The sequence below is a fragment of the Antedon mediterranea genome, chromosome 6 (assembly GCF_964355755.1).
Source record: "Antedon mediterranea chromosome 6, ecAntMedi1.1, whole genome shotgun sequence".
NCBI classification, from domain to species: Eukaryota; Metazoa; Echinodermata; class Crinoidea; order Comatulida; family Antedonidae; genus Antedon; species Antedon mediterranea.
The window spans coordinates 25038619-25058514 of record NC_092675.1 but is presented as its reverse complement, the minus strand read 5'-3'; the positions used below and the strand labels follow the sequence as shown (position 1 = coordinate 25058514).

Sequence of the window (19896 nt, the reverse complement as noted above, 5' to 3'; positions counted from 1 at the left end):
CTGGTTAATTGCATTTTTCATGTAGGCCTAATTACAGTTAGGTATAGGTTTCTGAAACACGCGTCAGAAACAGATTTAATATCGGAAGTGTCATGTGAGAAACCTAAACACCTGCACAAATGACAAGAAAATAACAAAAAATGTAAAACAAACAGCAATATTATATTAGTTACTGAAACCAAAATCCCGGATGTTACATTTTCCTATATAACTATTTATCAACTGTGACAGGTGAATGTTGTATACGTATCATGCTTCTCATGATAATTATGTGTTATCTGACTGTCATTAACGGGGTCATTAATCTTAATCTGAAAACTCATGATTTTCTGCTGTAAAACGTTCATACAAAATAATTTAAAGAACTATTTAAGTAACACTCCCACGTAAGTAAAACAAAAATCAAAAACTTACATAGGCTAATTATTTAAGACATTAAGATGAAGCTTGGTGACTTATATAGGGTCACCCAATGGCTGAATCTATAGTGTCAATCTTTCCGTTTTAGTATACACTACTTCCTATTCGTTTCATGATTGGGCGGTTCCAAAGTGCTTATAATACCAAGGTACACAACCAACCGCACGCATAAGAAAAATCACATATCAAGGTGCTGAATCAACCGCAAAACATAAACTTGGACTTAATTATAACAACTATGATTGGTAGGATCAGAGGGCTGCGTGTATGCCTTATATTTCTTCTGAGCAACGTATTTTACCAGGTAAATTCATTTTAAAAATGTTGTATATAAGTGTTGTTAAATGTTTTATAAGTGAATAAATAAATAATGTAAGATATACAGTTATAGATTTAAATTTATATGTTCTCTCATTTTTCATAATCGTTTTAACCATACCATATCAATAATTGGTCTATGATGACGGCTGGAAACAGCCATAACATTTTCCAAATGAGAATTGATGAAAAACAAGGAGACCGAAGAATTTTCTATAACATTTTTTACGTTCGGAAAATGTTATCAACCTAATTTTTTTTTCTTTATGTGCATATTTTAGTATAATAATGCCTCATGATTATACTGTGATATATATGTAATATTTTGATGATGATTTTAATTATATACACTCTCTCCCGAATGCAAACATTTTTTTAGTAGCATTGTACCCATTTACATCAATAAAATGTATTTTATGATGATCAATGATATATGCTCAAACCCGTAGCAATGATTTTAGCGTTGTTGCAACAAAAAAAAGGGGCAAAGATCGTCATGAGCTAGGCGGGTTTTGCCTATTTAGAGCATGTTTCACTTCTGATCTCAGTTTAAAAAGGGCAGTTCAGGAATAAAGGCGATAAGTTCAAAGCCTCTCAGTTATTTTAATTGCACTTAATGTAACAAGTGTTTGAAAGAACATGGTGCTAAAACAATTCATACTTTAGCCCGTAGGCCAAGATTATAAATATATAGTTTTATTCCTTAAATTTTAAATTTGTTTAATGATTAACAAAAGTCGAGTGGTCAACTGAAATATATGCCGTATAATCATCGTGTAGCTTAAAAAAACATGCACGGTTTGCGACGGATTGTCAATTGTGCCATTTCTCACAAAAAAGGGCGAAATTGGATCATCTCTTTATTATCCTATTGCGTTTTTATGTAATGCAAACCTAATAACGTCTATACTATGATAACTGTTTCCGTCTTGAGATAATCGCTCAAAAACGTGACCAAAATAGAGATAGGCCTACGGACTTGGTAACAGTAATGTACACTTAAAATAAGAGATCACTAATATAAAAAAAAACAATGATTAAATTAACAATTTGAACAAAAACGCCTACGGATAGAACAAGGTACATTTTGAAACTGAAATCGGATAAAATGAGACAAACAAAATGTACCCACTTCTTCATATCGTAACAAAGACCTTTCATTGAACGATGTTTACAGTAACCGTAACTTTGTTTCCAGAACCTACAGTATATTCAATTTCAGAATTCAATATATCATGTTAAGAATGTCCACCGTAAGACCGGGCGTAAGACAACAACATGTCGACATATAAAGTATCATTTCAGAAATCGAAATTAACATACCATAATAAAAACACATGTTGAATAACATTCAATCCACTGTAACATGCGTTTATGTTACTATACCTACCGTAAACAGTTATGAGCCTAAACACCATGACAGTTGCAAAATAAATTATTGTTGCAGTTGGCAATATAAAGTACTATTGGAATAATGATGGGTTTTGGATCCCCAGACAAGGCCAAAAACGCTTAACAGATTTAACTATTTATCGATAATAGAGTACGAGGGGTGATTGGCCCTGGCACTGCAGTTTCACTGGCAACGATTGTCTGATCAAAAATTAATACATAATCTAATCTGTTTCAACAAATACAAGTAACAAAGTTATTCTACGGTAATACATGGACGTAAACATGTCGAGTGTATTAGTAAGAAGAGTCACTATACAACCTCCAACCTACTTCTCTATGACATCACTTTCATTGAGATTTCGGGAATCTTACCCAGGTTTGAGGTAGTAAGTTACTATTCACGGGGCGCCGCCCGACATATTATCTGTATCTTTTCTATCCATAGGCCTACAGACCATCGGACGGCGCCCCGTACTATTTCATAAATTATACTCAATTTGGTCTAGTAGCAAGAATGTGCACTATGTTAAAGTGTCGGTATGATGTTACAGCGGAATTGCAAGTTGTTAAAGAGTCGTGACAATTTTTGAATCTTTTGAATGCATCTTGCTTTGGTCAATGCACTGTTTTTGAAGTAGCAATAATTGTATATTTACAAGGAACTTTGTTTAGCCGTCGATCTAATGAGTTGGTAAAGGATGTTGATGTCAGCGATTTGGTTTTGTTGTATTTATGTATGGAGGACAGAATTACAAACGTACTGATCTGACGTCTGTTTTCATTACAACATCATTTATTATAAAATGTCTTGCCATTAGTAAATTTTGAAAACGTCGATCATTTTGCCAAAAAGTGTTTAAAAAAGAAATTTCTACACGTTTCTAAGTTTATAATATCGATATAAACTTATACTGATCTGGTCACAAAATACTCAGCAGTGATTCATTGTGACGTTTAGTGAATTTCGGTGATTATTTAATAAACTTGTCCAAAAGTACATGTAATATCCTTTTTTAACACAGAGTTTTACGTGTGAGTAATATAACCCCATGGACTCATACTGGACAATTTGGTTACTTTAATAGGACATCCTTACTCTTGGTTCCGTATACAATAATTATACCCTGTTAAAAATAATAATTCTAATACTGTATATAAACCCATAACCGCATGATGTAATATTACAATAAAGTGGCTATTGACTGACTGTTCATATGAATTAATGTAGGCCTTTGTTTTTAATATTACACTGTGATGACGTAATACATAAAGTCACTATTTAGTCTTAATAAAATGTATATGCATTTGTTTAACATTGCAATACGACGATGCAATGCACTGCCAGTCATTACGTTGACATTTCTTACACAATTAGCTGTTATTTTATATTATTCAATTCATGTTTTGTAATGTAATGATATTTTTTTTGAAGTTTATAATTAAATTTATGACCATGAGGCAGAGAAGTCTCAAAGTTTACTAAGTAAAAAGTGGAAAGCTTTACATTATTTGTTTGTCATCATCATTATTTTTATAGGATGTTGCAGCAAGATGGACACCTACAGAAAATAAAGGAACAGGTATGATTGGACTCTATGTAAACTAGTCGATGATTATCTAACATGTCTTCAAAACAATACAGTTCTAATTGACTTAAATAGTAAAGTTTAAGTTTAAAGTTAACCATACGTTATTTTCAGAAAGGACGTAATTTAGAATTTGATGTTTCCGTTATTGCCACAATCATCTTCTGGACCTATAGGTTACAGTCGTCATTCGCTATTAAAATCTTCTATAATCTTCTCCATATAGACCGATGAATCTAAATTACAAAAAAAGACAATAGTTTATTGTCACAAAGTTGAATATCGTACTAATGTATTTATAGCGAATCGACACTTTCTGTTCTGTTTTAATTTTGAAGGTGTTAGAAAATCATCATTAAAATATTTTAATGTCATTGACTCTGTGTAATCGGTTACTTTTATTTAGAAGACAAAGAAAGGTGACTTAACACACAATTATAATTATTCCATTTACGTTAAAATATTCAAATTAGATTATTGTTATTCCACTTGTGTAAACTATGAAATTCGAAAGAAATTATAATAATTATAGAACAATACATGTTTTTTGTTAATTTGATAATCAAGAACAAATGGCATTCTAATCACAAGAGTACCTCTCTGTTAATAACATATCACAAAAGTAACTATTGAAAAACAGTTTTTACACAGCTAACGTAAATTACCAGGACTAATTCTTCCAACACGAAACACTTAATTGTTTGCATGCTTTTTAAACATTTATTATCAATTTTGTTACTATTAAATTGTTACTATTTATTTAGAATTCACACATGCCAGGCCATATCACTCTTCTGGGAAGCATCTCTTTGCAGTGGATAAGAATGAGTTCCAGTATTACACGATAGAAACAGATGATGGCATAATGGTAATGAATGTTACCCGGGATTTGCAAAAGACAACTGATTCGGTATTTTCAAACGTCGGTGATGGCGAAAATAGAATTAATATTCTTCCAGAATGCATCTTCACTGGCTCAATTGTTGATGACCCGGACTCTAAAGTAGTGATCCATCATTGTGGCGGAGCATTGGTACCTATTAAAATGTTTTTTCCACTGCTAAATACTTTTTATTTGTATTGACATTTCGACTAAGCCTATACATATTCGTTAAAATCTTGCTAGAAAATGTTAGTTGGAGATTTCTTCTTGTTGAAGCAGTAGAACCATTGACCGTAATCTATCGTCTGGACATTGGTTTCAGAAAATTGTTGTTTCAAATATTTCGAGTTTGTGGATTTACTCAAGTACATAAAACCTTTATCGACTGCTCGATTGGATACAACGTCTAAGACCATGGCAAACATCGTGGTTCCAATTTACCCTCAATTAGAAATCATAATCAAAATGAATAACATTTTATTCATCAGAGGAATAGTCCTTTGGGGTTTAATTACGTCATACAGCCAGGTTCCCTGAATTAAACCTTGTAGAAATTTTTTAGATGTTATTAGCTCCATCGAGAGGGCTTAAATCTAGAGCATTACAACTTTCGAATTCACTTAAAAGGAAGACAGATTTTGCGTCTAGACGTCAAAAAATAGACATGATAAAAACAACCGGTAATCCAATAATTGCAAACCTTTCTCCTTGTATTGGTAATAAACTGCAATGGTCCTACTAATTAGGATACTTCCTTCTGTTCCTGAATTAAGGTCGAACGAAGTTCTTTACGTATTTGGTTCTGATCATGTATCTAAAAATTGTTTTAAATTAAATATAAAAATCGTTTATTTTTAGAAAGTTTATTAAGTAAATATTAATAATGCACATAAATTATTTAAAAAAAAAGTTTCATTCATTTTAGAACGGATGGGTTTGTGGTAAAGACTATGATTTCCATGTGCATGGAAGCGACGCTGATGAACGACATACATTGTACAAAGTGGACAAATCGTCAAGGCTGCCAGAAGATCTCACAGGTAACAAGACCGGAGATTCCGAAATAAAAGTATTTGTATTGTATATTAAACATTGTCTTTTATACACGTTTCATAATGGTGTTGTAATCGGTCATACCTTGCACGGTACTGCATATACGAGTATCAGGTGTTTGAATTACCGAATTGCTTTTCTTCATAGCGCTGGTGCCACGAAGTGTCTGTACTATTCACCGACAGGCAAGAAACAGACGATCTGTCGCGACGAATCAGAAATTTGTTATTGAATTGGCAATATTAGCAGATTATTCTGTCCATACATTCTACGGTGATGAAACAAAGGATTATCTATTAAAAGTTATGATGATAGTAAGTTTTAATATTAATTTGATTTCAAAGTTACATACGTAAGAATTATTATTGTTTGTCTTTTGTAATTCGTCCCACTACACGTTTGTTTCTTTATCTGCTACAAGATTTCTTTGCACATATGCCTAATACTTTTGGAATTAAACGTGAGTGTCGTATAACGATGATATTTTCAAAGTATTGTTATTATTTTCTGTTAAACCATAATGTTAGTAACAATGATTATTAGAAGTGAAAATTATTATTTTACCATATTACGAAAAACTCATCATTTATCATTTTACTTTATAGGCGACTGAGTCTTTTAGACATTCTACATTCAAGTATCATTTGGATATTGTCATAAACAAGATCATTTACCTTGATAAGTATAACGTGAGTATAGTTAATAATAATTACTATATAATCGATCTAAGTTAAATTGTCGGTACATTGATTTAATGAAATGGTCTTGTTTTATAATATAAGTTAATAACATTGGGTTAAATGGGTATTAGAATGTGGATAACTTTAGTCACGTAGTTGTATATTCTTCACTATTAGAGTTTAGTATCTTGTTGATAGCTGTGAATGAATAAGATAGAGCCTACGTCACTTAAATCTATTTTAGGCTTATTTAATAAATTCCTGTCGATTTTAATCAAAAATTATAGAAGATCCTATAACCTGTAATCAACACTGTAAGATTATATGAAGTTCATTGCGAATTTCATAATTACATTTATTTCTATATTAAATATAAATTTAGGCTTTGGTATCATGATATAATTATTAACAAAAACCGGATCTGAATACAAATTAGTTGGTGTTAGTGTGCCAAACCAGGGTTAAATTTATTGAAATACTGTATGTCCAAAACTTTCGTTTTGAGCAAATCTTTGTACACAAACTTTGCTTGGAAATCCAGAGTCAGAATGCTTAGATTTCTCACCTAAACATGTGTTAGAATGTAGATGCTGGTTAGCTAGATCTCATCAAGATACCAACTGATTTGTTTTAAATTGCAAATCTGTTTCTAAAAAAAAGGGTTGTATTTTCCTAAATCAAAAATGCATTCTCTTAAGTGAAAACTATGCCTTAGTTTGTGTATTTCGGTCAGTAGACACAATCAAAGAATGAATTTCTTAAAGTTTAGTACCCATCAACTCAACATCACTCAACTTCTACTCTTAAGTGCTTTTAGGTCTCAATTATGCATATCTGTGTCCTACATACCGTAGTTAACTATTATAAACAGTTTAAGCGTACTGTTTCGAAATAGTTTTAGAACTATTAGCAAAAAATGCCTCAAGGTAAAAATTAAAAAAATACCGCATTATTATTTTGTAATCAACACATTGGCCTAATGTATATCAACACCAATACCAACTTGTTTTCATCAATCCAGTTATAAAATAATTCAGGAAATAAGTAACAATCCAGATAAAGTAGTTTTTAAATGTAGGTTACTTGAGTTTAACATGTTCATTAGTTAAAGGAAACCATGCAAGGTGGAAATATACGGATAAAACATGCTTGAACCGTCGGTAAATAACAAAATGTCACTGGAATATAATCTTACTCAGAAATTGACCACTACAACCCTGTATTATATCCAGCTAACAACACCGTTATTTTTGTATAAATCATTTCCATTGAGTTAAATCGATAATTAAAAAAAAAAGACATATTCTTCATGTTTGCATGCTCACTGATTTAAGCACTATTGAATTCAGAAAGACGTTTTACCATCAAACCATATCATTCACTTATCCTATTCTATTTCAGTCTTCGATTATGATAGACGAGTCTTCCCCAACACGTTCAAGGAGGACGGTTGGTCAATTTATGTACATGCTAAACAACTTAGATGATAACAACCCAGATCATTTCGACGCTGCTGTTTACATCACACGTAATAACTTTGGACCTAAAGGTAACATTATTATTATAATGTTGGGGAGATAATGGTATATTCCAGATTACATTTCTAAAAGTTGTAGAATATTTGAAAATATGTAAAAATGATTTTACTTTTATTTTCAGGTTTTGCGAAAAATGGAGGGATGTGCAACCTACAGGAGAACACTGTACTTGTAAGAGATGAAGGCTACAAATGTGCATACGTCATTGCACATGAAATTGGTCATCTGTAAGAGTTAACTTGTTTTGTTCCTAATATAACCAACTCTATTTAAAGGCTTTTATACAGTTCCATTAACAATATTTCGAGGGTGTTATCTATTTAGTCTATTTTAGTCTGGGTTCCTTATGAAAGGAAACGATACTCGGTAACAAAAATATATTTCTATATCTATCATTTCACCTGAAGAGTGCGGCCTGCTACATGCTGGTCGTACGAAACAAATTTGTAGTGATTAAAACAATGAAGTACCAAGTTTTCTGCTGTTATTTTATTTATTTAGTTATGCTCTACCTTGGTATTGAGCACTCTATCCTAACGGTCTGATAATCTCAACCTGAATATATCTATATATATATATATATATATATATATATATATATATATATATATATATAGTAAATAGGCTGAATAGAAAATTAAAAGACTATATATATTATCGGTACTGTATACTGTAAAGCATGTAGCTTTTGTAAATGTGTCATGTAGCCGATGTGGGACGAAAAATGTCGCCAGCAGACACGATGCTATTCGTCCAATGCCATGATATTGCTAAAGCAACGTTGTCGAAACGTATTATTGCAAATAATATCAAATTTTCAGGTTAGACATGGAGCATGACGGAGAAGGCAACTCTTGTCGGAAAGAAACCTCCCAAAAGAGCATAATGTCATCTGATGTTTCATCGACTTTCAACATGCATACATGGTCTAAATGTAGCAACGAACGCTTCGAGAGTTTTGCCACATCTCCGTGAGTTTTTAACACTAGGTTTAAGTTAGTCTTAGTTTTCATAGGCCCTGTTTCTGCTGCCAACTAAATACCGTATATTATACGGTATTTTTTGAATACCGTATATATACGGTATATTTTTGGCAGCAGAAACTGCGCTCATAAAAAATATACCGTATTTTGTATACCGTATTTTCCCCACAAAATTTGTGGATAAAATACGGTATTTACAAATTTATACCGTATTTTTTGTACCCGTTTCTGCTGCCAATAAAAAATACCGTATTTTTGTTTACATGACAAAAGGTCACCATTTTTTTTTTATTTTCTGTCGCTGTCAGCTGCTTTATACACATGTATAGATATATTCGGCGAAAATGTGGAGCGAAGACGTCACAGTTTTACTAAATAAATGTGTGTGGGGAAGCTAAAATGTCTGGCCAACTAAAAGGTAATAAAAGGGACAACCACATTTATAAAGACATTTCTAAAAAAATAAAGCAGGAGTATGGAATAGACTTGTCTCCAAAGCAAGTAAACTCAAAGCTGAAGAGCCCGCGAAAGCAGTACAACATTGCAAAATACAATAACTCTGGGAGGGAACGAATTAATTGTCCCCATTACGATGCTTTCTGTGCTCTCACAACATCTCTATCACTAGGGCTAGGCTGTTGAAAGTGAGACGTAAAACTTCCTTTATTGCGACTTTTAATTATCGATCAAATAAATGAATGGCAATTGGGGTAAAAAAGATGAAATTTAACACGACCACCCAAGAAGTATTGTTAGCAGAAACGGGGTACTAAAAAATACGGTATAAAAAATACCGTATTTTATACCGTATTTTTATACCGTATTTTGAGCAGTTGCAGCAGAAACAGGCCCTTAGAAAAAGTGAATTATGGAGATTATTTTAAAATAACTATTAACATTATTAGATATAATGTTAGGAAGGCTTCGCGGTGTTTTACTACAAATATTTAATATAATTAAAAATATAATTATATAATCATCAATTGTATTTATATTCGGAATGTTTGCCTACCTTGGGCTCAATCGAACACTAAAACAAGTAAGGAATTTCGTTCAAAACTGATGAAAGTATACAATATAGAATTTCAAGTGAGTCAATTACAGGTTGTGTAATGTTTCTCTGAAACTTCATTTGTGTTGCGATTTTGTATTAATATATGATTTATATTTCAACAGTGCTGGGTGGTGTTTAAAGGATGAACCATTCAACGACAAGGTATTTCATCTACCGAATGAACTTTATCCAGGAATCGGAATATCAATGGACAAACAATGTAGTTATCAATATGGTTCGGGTTTTGTCAGATGCAACACGGTAATTGATAATATACACAATACAAAACAATAGGAATACAATTGTAATGTTGTTCTTTTGTACTAATATAAAAATAATTTACTTTTGCCTCTTAAAAAGTCAAAATCAAATCATGAGTTGTTATCGTATGGAAGTACAGTGTGAGGGATTGCGGTGGTGTTTGAAAAGTGATCATATTTCATACTGACCAATGGCTTATTATTTATTTTTATTTATTCTGGCAGTAGTAAAACTTGAAAGGTTAATTGTTTGATATCGCCCTCTAAAAAAACTTTTAAGTTCAAAAACCTCCTCTGGTCACTCTATTGTGTCCCCAGGCATTTTATCTTCAGAGCTTTCTATCTCCTCCTGAGAACATGCTTATTTATGGACAAAGCATACCTCTGATACCAGTAGGTCTATCACTACAGTTAGATTTTGCAGTTTTACGTTGCGATACGTTGTAGTACTATGGGAATGTAAAGAAAGCTGAAACGAAATTTACATTTTTTTAAATACTTCATTGTTGATAAATTACAGGTTGGCGTAGTAAAAAATTCATAAGCATTGATGTCTTTAACAATTTATTATTTTGGCATACATAATTATAATTCAACACGAACGTGACAGATCCTCTTACCGTTTCACCCAGATGTAATTACACAGAGTAAAGGATCATTACCCTTTATCCAGAAAAATATAAAACATTTAAAAGAGAAGAGTGACTTTCTGGCAGAAATCAACAAAACAATAAAATAAACTATAACTAGCTTGTTATACACATTAGTATATTTATGCATTCATGTTCATGCTTATATTATTATTCTCTATGTGGCCAGATGTATTGTTCTGTAGAAAATGTGTAGGTCATAACTACCATGATGCTTTCTCTTTTTTTGTAAACAAAAATGTATCTGTGTTTATTATTATTTGTTTCAATTTGTTGTTGTAAAGATAGTATATTTAGTAAAATGAATGAATAAAAAATTAATAACGTTGTTCTCAAATATAGTACTTCTCAGATGCTGCGTTATGCGATGAGCTGTGGTGTATGAACGAAAAGACGCCATACTCATGTGCTCATAAAAGATCCCCACCTCTTGACGGAACACCTTGCGGAAAGAACAAGGTAAGTAATTGCATTGATTTGTGGCGTTGTTGTTGTAGTCGTATTTCTTAGTAAACAATGGTATAAATAAACAAACGTGAGAAAATTGAGGATTAATTGAAATCATTCACTAATAGGCTTTAACGTATATTCAGATCCCATAAGGTGTGTTTAACTAAAGCTTGGTTCCCACTAGCGACGCAAAGTAACACAATCTACGCAACGTAAGCAAATGCCCTTCTCATAATTGTGTTTTCCTCCGCCTGCGTAAAATCAAACATGCGATGTTTGCAGCACTAATTGCGTCGTCGGTTCCCACTTGTGATTACGCAATAGGCCTACATCACTTTGTGTCAATACGTCGCCGCGTTGCGTTCTAGTGGGAACCACGCTTTAAGTTCCCGCTTACGTATCAGAAGTTAAACAATATAGAATTTTGTAGACCGGATTTAATATCCGCAATAATTTGGGTTTTTTCTTCCTAGATGTGCAATGATAGGAAGTGCATCAAGACACCTAACATATTAAAACCAACCATGGTCGACGGAGGATGGAACGACTGGAGTGATTTCAGTGAATGTTCCTTGTCATGTGGCGTAGGCATATCTACCAGGGAGCGGAAGTGTACAAATCCAGAGTAAGTTCAATATTACCGTACTGTATAATGCAACATTACATAGCATTCGTTATGAATTGCGTGTGCTATAAATCAAATGTATTTTTTTTCTGGTTCCTTGAAGGTAATATGTTACCATTATGATTGATTGTGACGGAGAAATGAATCATTAATACGCCTCGTGAGACCTTGTAATATACAATATTCCACGAATAAAAAATAAACTAAAGTAATGTCAGTAATAGGCCTACATCTTATACATACAAGTTGAACTGGTAACCGAGTACGATATTGTTGTAAACTTATGAGAAAAACAATTCCCACTTCTTGATCCAATTTTAACAAGAAATTTGTCTTACAAACGCCGCTCGACTTTTTGACCTAACAGTTTTAATTAATATTCTTTCTTCATTAAATGATGCTTTTTTATTGATATTCTATTTAATAATTTAAGAAATAATGATTTATTATCAATTATTTTTGTTTAAGAATCAGTAGCAATTGAACAAAAATTCAAGATGTGCAAATTCCACTTTTGAAATACAGGGTATTATGAAATTATGACAATTGGTGGTCTCCTCTACAGTATCTCCTCTCCCCTTGATTATTGCAACTCTCTTTTTTTTGCCCTACCGAAATCTTTAATGAATCGGCCTCAACGTCTCCAGAACACTGCTGCAGGCATTCTAACTCTTACTAGAAGATCCTCACACATATCTCCTATTATATATAACCTCCATTGGCTACCTATTGACTCCCGTATAAAATATAAGATCCTTTTACTAACATTTAAAGCGCTACTTCTTAAACAACCTACTTATCTCCTTGATCTTCTTCCCTCATACACCCCTCTTGCTTGTCTTCGTTCGGCTGATCAAAACCTACTACTTGTTCCTAGAATTAACACCAAATCTTATGAACAAAGGTCTTTTATGTTTTCTGCTGCTTCTCTTTGGAATTCTCTCCCTCGTCATTTTACTAAATCAACTTCTATTGCTATTTTTAAAAAAGAACTTAAAACGCATCTTTTTAACATCCAATATAAGCGCCTTTGATTTTTACTTCGGTTTAGTTGATTCTGGCGCTATACAAATACCTAAATTATTATTATTATTATTATTATTATTATATATTAATGCCCACCTTTTCAATAATTCGCTACCTTTAATACATACAATAAGTATATATGTTATTGTTGTTTCTGTAGGCCCAAGAACGGTGGCAAATACTGTACTGGAAGTAATTTTGAACACAAAACATGCAATGTTCAAGTAAGTATGATGTTATAATTCATGTTTTAATAATTGAAATAGGGTCTAATTTTAATTTCTTAGAACATAACTTCTTGACAATCTGTTGCAGTACGCTCATACAAACGTCGATTTAAAATTAATTCAAACTCAACTAAATGTTAGTATTAAATGAATGATGGTCGGTATTCTATTTTCAGAAATGCCCTGAAGAAAAGACCGATGTTAGAGCCGATTTATGCAAGGAACAAAATTCGGTATTGGTACCAGCAGAAGCTGAAAAGGGTAAGATGCGTTCAACTTAAAGTAGACTTGGTGCTTGAGTGTACCATCAAGGAACTGTGTATTACATCTTCATGTTGAAATGCATTGATGGTTCTCAATACAAATCGTTGATAGGACATAATGAAAAGTATCCAAAAGTATGCACATATTTATATCATAATGTATTTTGCATAATTAATTTGTTTAGAGTCTGAAAGGTGTTTGCTGACGTGTGTTTCAAAGACGTCAACGTCTGGTAGAGTTGTCAGCATAGGATCAGTGCCTGATGGTACTCCTTGTTCATACGATGAACCAACATCTATTTGCATACAAGGAGCATGTATGGTAAGGACAGGTTATTTAGCAAAATACCTATAAGCATCTGACTGATTCTTGATTGTTAGGGTCCATCATAGCCCTCACAAAACTTGTTATTGATAGTGTCTTAATTGCACACCGAGGTTAACCACTACCACTACCGTAAGATGTATAATAAAACTTGGATGAGGAAAGGTTTATGGTTGTCGTGGTGCTCCTTAAGCGTGCGGCTACTCGACTATAGATATCAATATTACCATTGTCATACTTTCATCGTCATAATATTTTAAACATTGTTTGGATGAATAATAATAAAATTTGTTGCAATAATTATAATTACTATATTAATTATGTCATTTGTTATGAAATTCACAGCGTCTTGGTTGCGATAACGTCCTTGGGTCTACAGCACAATTCGATAGCTGTGGCGTGTGTCATGGAACTAATGAAACATGTACGACAACCAAAAAAACATTTAGGAAAAATATGAAGAAGAGTAAGTTATGATATATTTTATTTTTTTTAAATGGATTCAGCTTAGGCCTATTATTAACAGTTTATGTTATAGGACAGGATTTGTGAAAAAGCATTGCGACAATCTGGAAACAAAATTAAAGAAAACGAGAGATCCAAATTCCAAACTTGTTTTGACTGACACGAGAATAATTTGGTTATATTTCAATTCGAAAGAGAGCTATCTCTTGTAAACTGATTATGAACATGTAATAAGCTCGATATAAGGTCATTGTGTATTTCTAGATATTTGAGAAAGAAAGTAGGGTTAATTGGTTAATTACAGAAAACGATAATAATGCACTGAACAGGTTACCTAATACTAATGACATTCAAACTATTTGTCTGTTCATGTCAATAGAGTCCTATGCCATTACCAGTATCCCAGTTGGCGCAAGAAGCATTCATATTTTTGATAAAACACAAAGTGGACATTCTCTTGGTAAGTTTGATATTTAACGATATAAAATTGGGCAAATGTGTAATTTGTGAAAGACACACAACATACAAATTCATTGTCACCTAAATTAAATATTTAAATATTCTAACCAATAACAATTGATTCACAAAAGTATGGAGCAAAGTTATTTTGTTTTGAGGAGGTGTATCTGACAGGACTGTGTAGGTCTACTCGTCACTCCGCCGTTACTCAAGTAATGTTATTATTATATCCTATGTTTGTTGAAGGTTTTCAGCAGACACGCTAGGCCAATATTTGCTCGTTTCTATTTCTTCACAGTCAAACCATTATCATGGTTGGGCCTATCTACTAAATTGATTGATATATTATCATTAAATTAATTAAAACCTGTCTATTTTCAGTTTTAAGAAACGTAGATACAGGCGAGAATGTGATAGACACGAGGTCTATTGAATGGCAAACCACTACTAGTAGATATGTCATTTCAGCTGGCGTTAAGTTTACATTCAGCATCAAGGAGGGTGGGTTAAGAAGAGTGACGTCATCACCAGGTCCAATCTTAAATAAGATGAGTTTAAAGGTGAGACATTTGTGTATCATTAAGTGATTTAAAATTACTCTTAATTGTGTGAATGAGAGGGGATGACATTTATTTTACTTAAGGTTTATGGTAAATTATGAAAAAGAAAGAGAAGTGATGCACTATCTAAGTAGCTCGCGGTGAATGTCCTCTCGTGAACGGCTTTTATCTAGACTAGATAGGCTCAATTGTGTAGACATAGCTTGTAGCAGTAACGTACGGACATCGTACTCTAGCTATAGGCCTAGCCTAACGTTGTATAGTTGCTGTATTATTGTCTTTCTGTTTTGCCAGAATCCGCATTGGGGAAAACCCGGTATTCGCTGAAAAGTTACGATTCATTCATTGTTTTGGCCTTCACATGATCGATCGAAATTGGGTGAATCACAGAAGAAAAACGAAAATATTAATCCGCGCGCAATTCATTATTGGGATTTGGGATTTATAGAGACCTGCTTAAATTATCAGAATCGACTTATTTTTCACATTTTTAACCCAAACCGTTTTAAAACGAAAAAAGTTTATCGCAATTGGACCATTACAGCAGTATTTATTTTTACAATAAATGTAGTTTGTGACCTTTAATTAGATCTAAAAAGGTAGGAAATGGGGCTTTAAACAAAATTATATATATAACACTTACATAGTAATTACCAGTAATAGTACTTAATAATTAATAAAATAATGCAGTAACAACAAATCAGATTAAAATGTATTTACATTTTTGTTTTACCAAAACCTAAAAAATGTTTCTGTTCTCATCATTTCTACTAAGCTTACAGTATGTTTTTAGATTCAATAATCTTTTATAAATTCAGCTTTTATAATATTGTATTCTAATTTATACTACTAGATATATAGAAATAAAACAGATTCCAAAGTTCCGTCTGTTGTATGTAAGTTCGTCACGGAGAAAGAAAAAGACGCCATGTTTCTTGCTGCTAGACGTGCTACTGTGAAAAATATACCTAAACTGTTATCATACATTTGGGTAAAATACGGCGTCAGTGAGTGTAGCGCCACCTGTGGCGGAGGTAAGGGCAAACTTTTATTATTTTAATCGGCACAAATTCACTGATATATTAATAGAAAGATTCAAACTAAAATTAACAGAAAAATGGCGGAAATGGCAGTGCGAATTAATTGATTATCAATCTGGATACCTGACTTTAAATAATACAGTGCATCTTTCGAAACACTAGAAGAGAGGAAAATTGTTGCCAACAACACCTACTGTACCTGAAATTCAGTATAAGCTGCTATTTCTAGATTTATATTGTAATGCGACATGACATATTTTGACCTTGAATGCATTTACTTTTTAGGTTTTCAAATGGAAATCTACAAATGCAAAAAGACAGACAGTATGAAAATTGTAAACGAACGGAAGTGCCAAACGAATGCACCAGTCTTGAGGATACCATGTGCAGAAAATGCGTGTAAAACGTAAGAATTCCTTCATCACACAATCATAATTATGTATACTGCTAATTTCAATAATGTTTTATTAGTTCTATAATATTCAGATCTACTTGTACAGTGTATAATCATGGCATGGTATATAACAGAAAAGTATTTCTTATGTATAATATAAAAAGATAAGTAGGTAATAAAAGCTTAGTTTCTTAAGATGTTTTAAATTGATAGAAATTGGTTAAACAAAATCAGTAAATGTCTTCTATTCTAGTCTAATAATATTGAAATAATGTGGTTCATATGAAAAATAAATTTAGTAAAATAATTCAGCCTCGCATTATTTTATTTTAACATGACGTCATATTTTAAAAAAGGTATTCCTGGGATGTGTCTAACTGGAGTGACTGCTCTAAACCATGTGGAGAAGGTGAACGAAAGAGGACTGTAAAGTGCGTTCGCGTGACCAATGGAAAAAGCAAAGGGATGAAACCAAAACTGTGTATGGCAATATCGGATCGTCCGAACACAACCGAGAAATGCAGTAACCGTCCATTTAAAAACTCAGTAAAATTGAGAGAACACACAATGTAACAAAACCTTTTATGTATATTTATTACACTAACAGTAATTTACGCATCGCTTGAAATTAACTTTATGACGTGTAACTAGGAAATTAGATACGCTAAAGAAAATTAAAAGCTTTAGAAACATTGCCGAATCGAAAATTAGGTCAATAATGTTATATCCCAATGTGTGTAAAATTATTGAAAACTTGAATGAATCCAAATGTATATAGCCACAGTCATCAAAGTTGACCCTCAGAATACTGATTTTGTTTTAAAATTAACTAATAGCTTCATGTAACATTTGGTTATAGAGGATTAGTTGCTTGGTAAGATTGTTTCATTTATTTATTTATTTCAATAATATTTTACGAGGATGGTCCATCCAGCCGAAGCTGATCATTAGGGACCCTCAAATAAATACATCATGACAAAACATAAACATGTAACAATAAAATAAAATTAAAATATAATTTATAAAGATAAAATAAAGCACAAAAAATTTAGAGTTAAAAATTAAATAAACTAAAATGTTTGTTGGAAAAGAGAGGGTATGCACATTGAATTATTATTTCTAACAAGCTAACTCAACTATTTAAAACTAACTATAGGCTAAAGTAATAAATTAAGTTTATTGTTTTTGTATTTTATAACACGATGCATAATGGTACAGTTTTGAAAAGTTGGCTGCAATCGCGTTATTATAAGTACACATGAAATAAAATATCGAGGGAAAATTGTAGTTCATAAATTATTTTTACAAGTGAGGATCAGATTACCCGTATACACAACTATAAAGAAGATTGGTAATTGACCGTGTCGAGTGTTTACCTCAATTTATACACTAGAGCAAGCATAACAGTCTGCCACTGTGAAATTTAATTTTAAAATTTATGTGTAAAGTATGTTTGATTGGCTCATAGAATTAATTCTCATGTCAAATATTTCGGTCACAGAATGGTTTCAAACAGGAACTCTTATTATGAGATGTTTGAAAGTAATTATGTTAACATTCGTCACGATTTATATCAACCGCTTTTTGACTTTTGACTTTTTAACTATTATAGGCAAGGACTAAGCGAGATCACGATTGTTATGTTAGTACAGTTGTATGAAAAACCTCATGATTTTACAGAAGTATACTAAATGGCTCATTTTATTTTTAATTTTTATAATATTAATAAGTGCTTGTAACCTTGAAGAGATGAAATAGCCGAATTAGTGGTTTTAGGACAGATACGTGTCTACATGATTATTGGAAACGCCTTGATTGTGTATAGTTTTTTTAAAGATACTGTTTTAACTCACACAACATATTAAATTATTATTCCTTATGTATTATTATCTTGTTAACCATCATGTTATTAAACTTAACAAATTAAAATGTTGTTTATAGATTAATACATTTTTAAAAATTATAGTTGTTATGACCTTGTAGGTATACAAGCTTTATAATTATAGTGTACAATCAAATACACTATTCACAAACTTTTGTAATTGTATTTGATCAGAGTGACTAGCTATATAATAAGTTTGTGTAAAATAATACGGCTGAACATGTAATCTATGGCCGAACAAACTTGGACATGATTGTACCTAAGTGACCAGATACATGCATGTATACGTTGTACATGAGGGTGAATGGGTGCTGATATGCAGGCAACGTCGGAGGCAAGAGGTACCTTGCGTTGTATCATTCAGAGCGTTGTTGTACTGCCTGTCTAGCCTGATGAGTCAACTGGTTTGGTCTCAATGGTAATAGTTAATACTTTTCATTGACTATAAATATAGACTAAACTTTGTAAATACAGTATATTCGTAGTTTGTTTATTAATACTACAGTAATTAATTGGATCTGACTCATGACTATGTATTAACATTATATATCCCTGTAAATAAATGAGAAATCAGAACTGTTTATCACTGTTGCATTTCATAAGGTTTATCCAATTCTATTGATTTATTGATTTGAAACCAATGCCTAATACTCAATAAAAATGCAATACTGTACAGCACATTTCGGTAAAAAGTTCTGTATGAAGATAATAAAGAGGGCGTCATGCAATTTATACGATACTTCAATATTAACTATTCCGATAAAAACATTCCAATACATAAAAAATAATAATTAGCTATATAGCTATAATATGTAAATCATGGTAATCCACAATACCCAGTAATTAGCAATAACCAATTAACTTAAAACTGCAAAGTTTATGATGATAAATATGATAAATGCTGGTTTTATTAATCTTAATTTTTCATACTTTTTGGGAGACAGTACATCTTTAAAAGTGTATGTATGTGTATAGCGTGGTTCCCACTAGCGACGCAACACAAGGACGTAACGCAACGCAAGTGAATTGACCAATCACAAGCGATGGCTTATTCGCTTCTGATTGCTAACTGTTTATAACTTGTCATTGGTTAAAACGCTTCCGTTATGCGTTTACGTCCTTGCGTTACGTTCTAGTGGGAACCAAGCTTACATCTGGCCTACGTGCACTAAACAACAGCTGCGTTAGCCCATTGGGTAACAACCCTACAGTTAAATCATTTGATTACAACGAGGGGCGAGTGTTAGGCCTACATGCATACTCGATACCAACTGTCGTCATCGCTTCCTAGTAGGCCTACAATTAAACGGGTGTTAAACTTAAAATGATATTTGGTAATACCAAACCTACATATCATTCG

At 32.3% G+C, this 19896-nt stretch overlaps 1 protein-coding gene across 1 annotated transcript; it reads left to right on the top strand.

Annotated features, from left to right (window-relative positions):
- The first annotated feature begins 606 nt into the window (after nucleotides 1-606).
- On the top strand, nucleotides 607-19480 carry LOC140050873 (A disintegrin and metalloproteinase with thrombospondin motifs 3-like). The gene is made up of 21 exons (XM_072095839.1): nucleotides 607-724; nucleotides 3671-3713; nucleotides 4484-4752; nucleotides 5528-5642; nucleotides 5803-5969; nucleotides 6261-6344; nucleotides 7737-7884; nucleotides 7995-8100; nucleotides 8695-8844; nucleotides 10033-10171; nucleotides 11163-11279; nucleotides 11744-11895; nucleotides 13082-13145; nucleotides 13325-13409; nucleotides 13597-13733; nucleotides 14082-14202; nucleotides 14581-14661; nucleotides 15042-15220; nucleotides 16074-16254; nucleotides 16546-16666; nucleotides 17011-19480. The coding sequence occupies exons 1-21, from the start codon at nucleotides 659-661 to the stop codon at nucleotides 17225-17227; spliced, it is 2742 nt and encodes a 913-aa protein (XP_071951940.1). The 5' UTR covers nucleotides 607-658; the 3' UTR covers nucleotides 17228-19480.
- The last annotated feature ends 416 nt before the right edge of the window (nucleotides 19481-19896 follow it).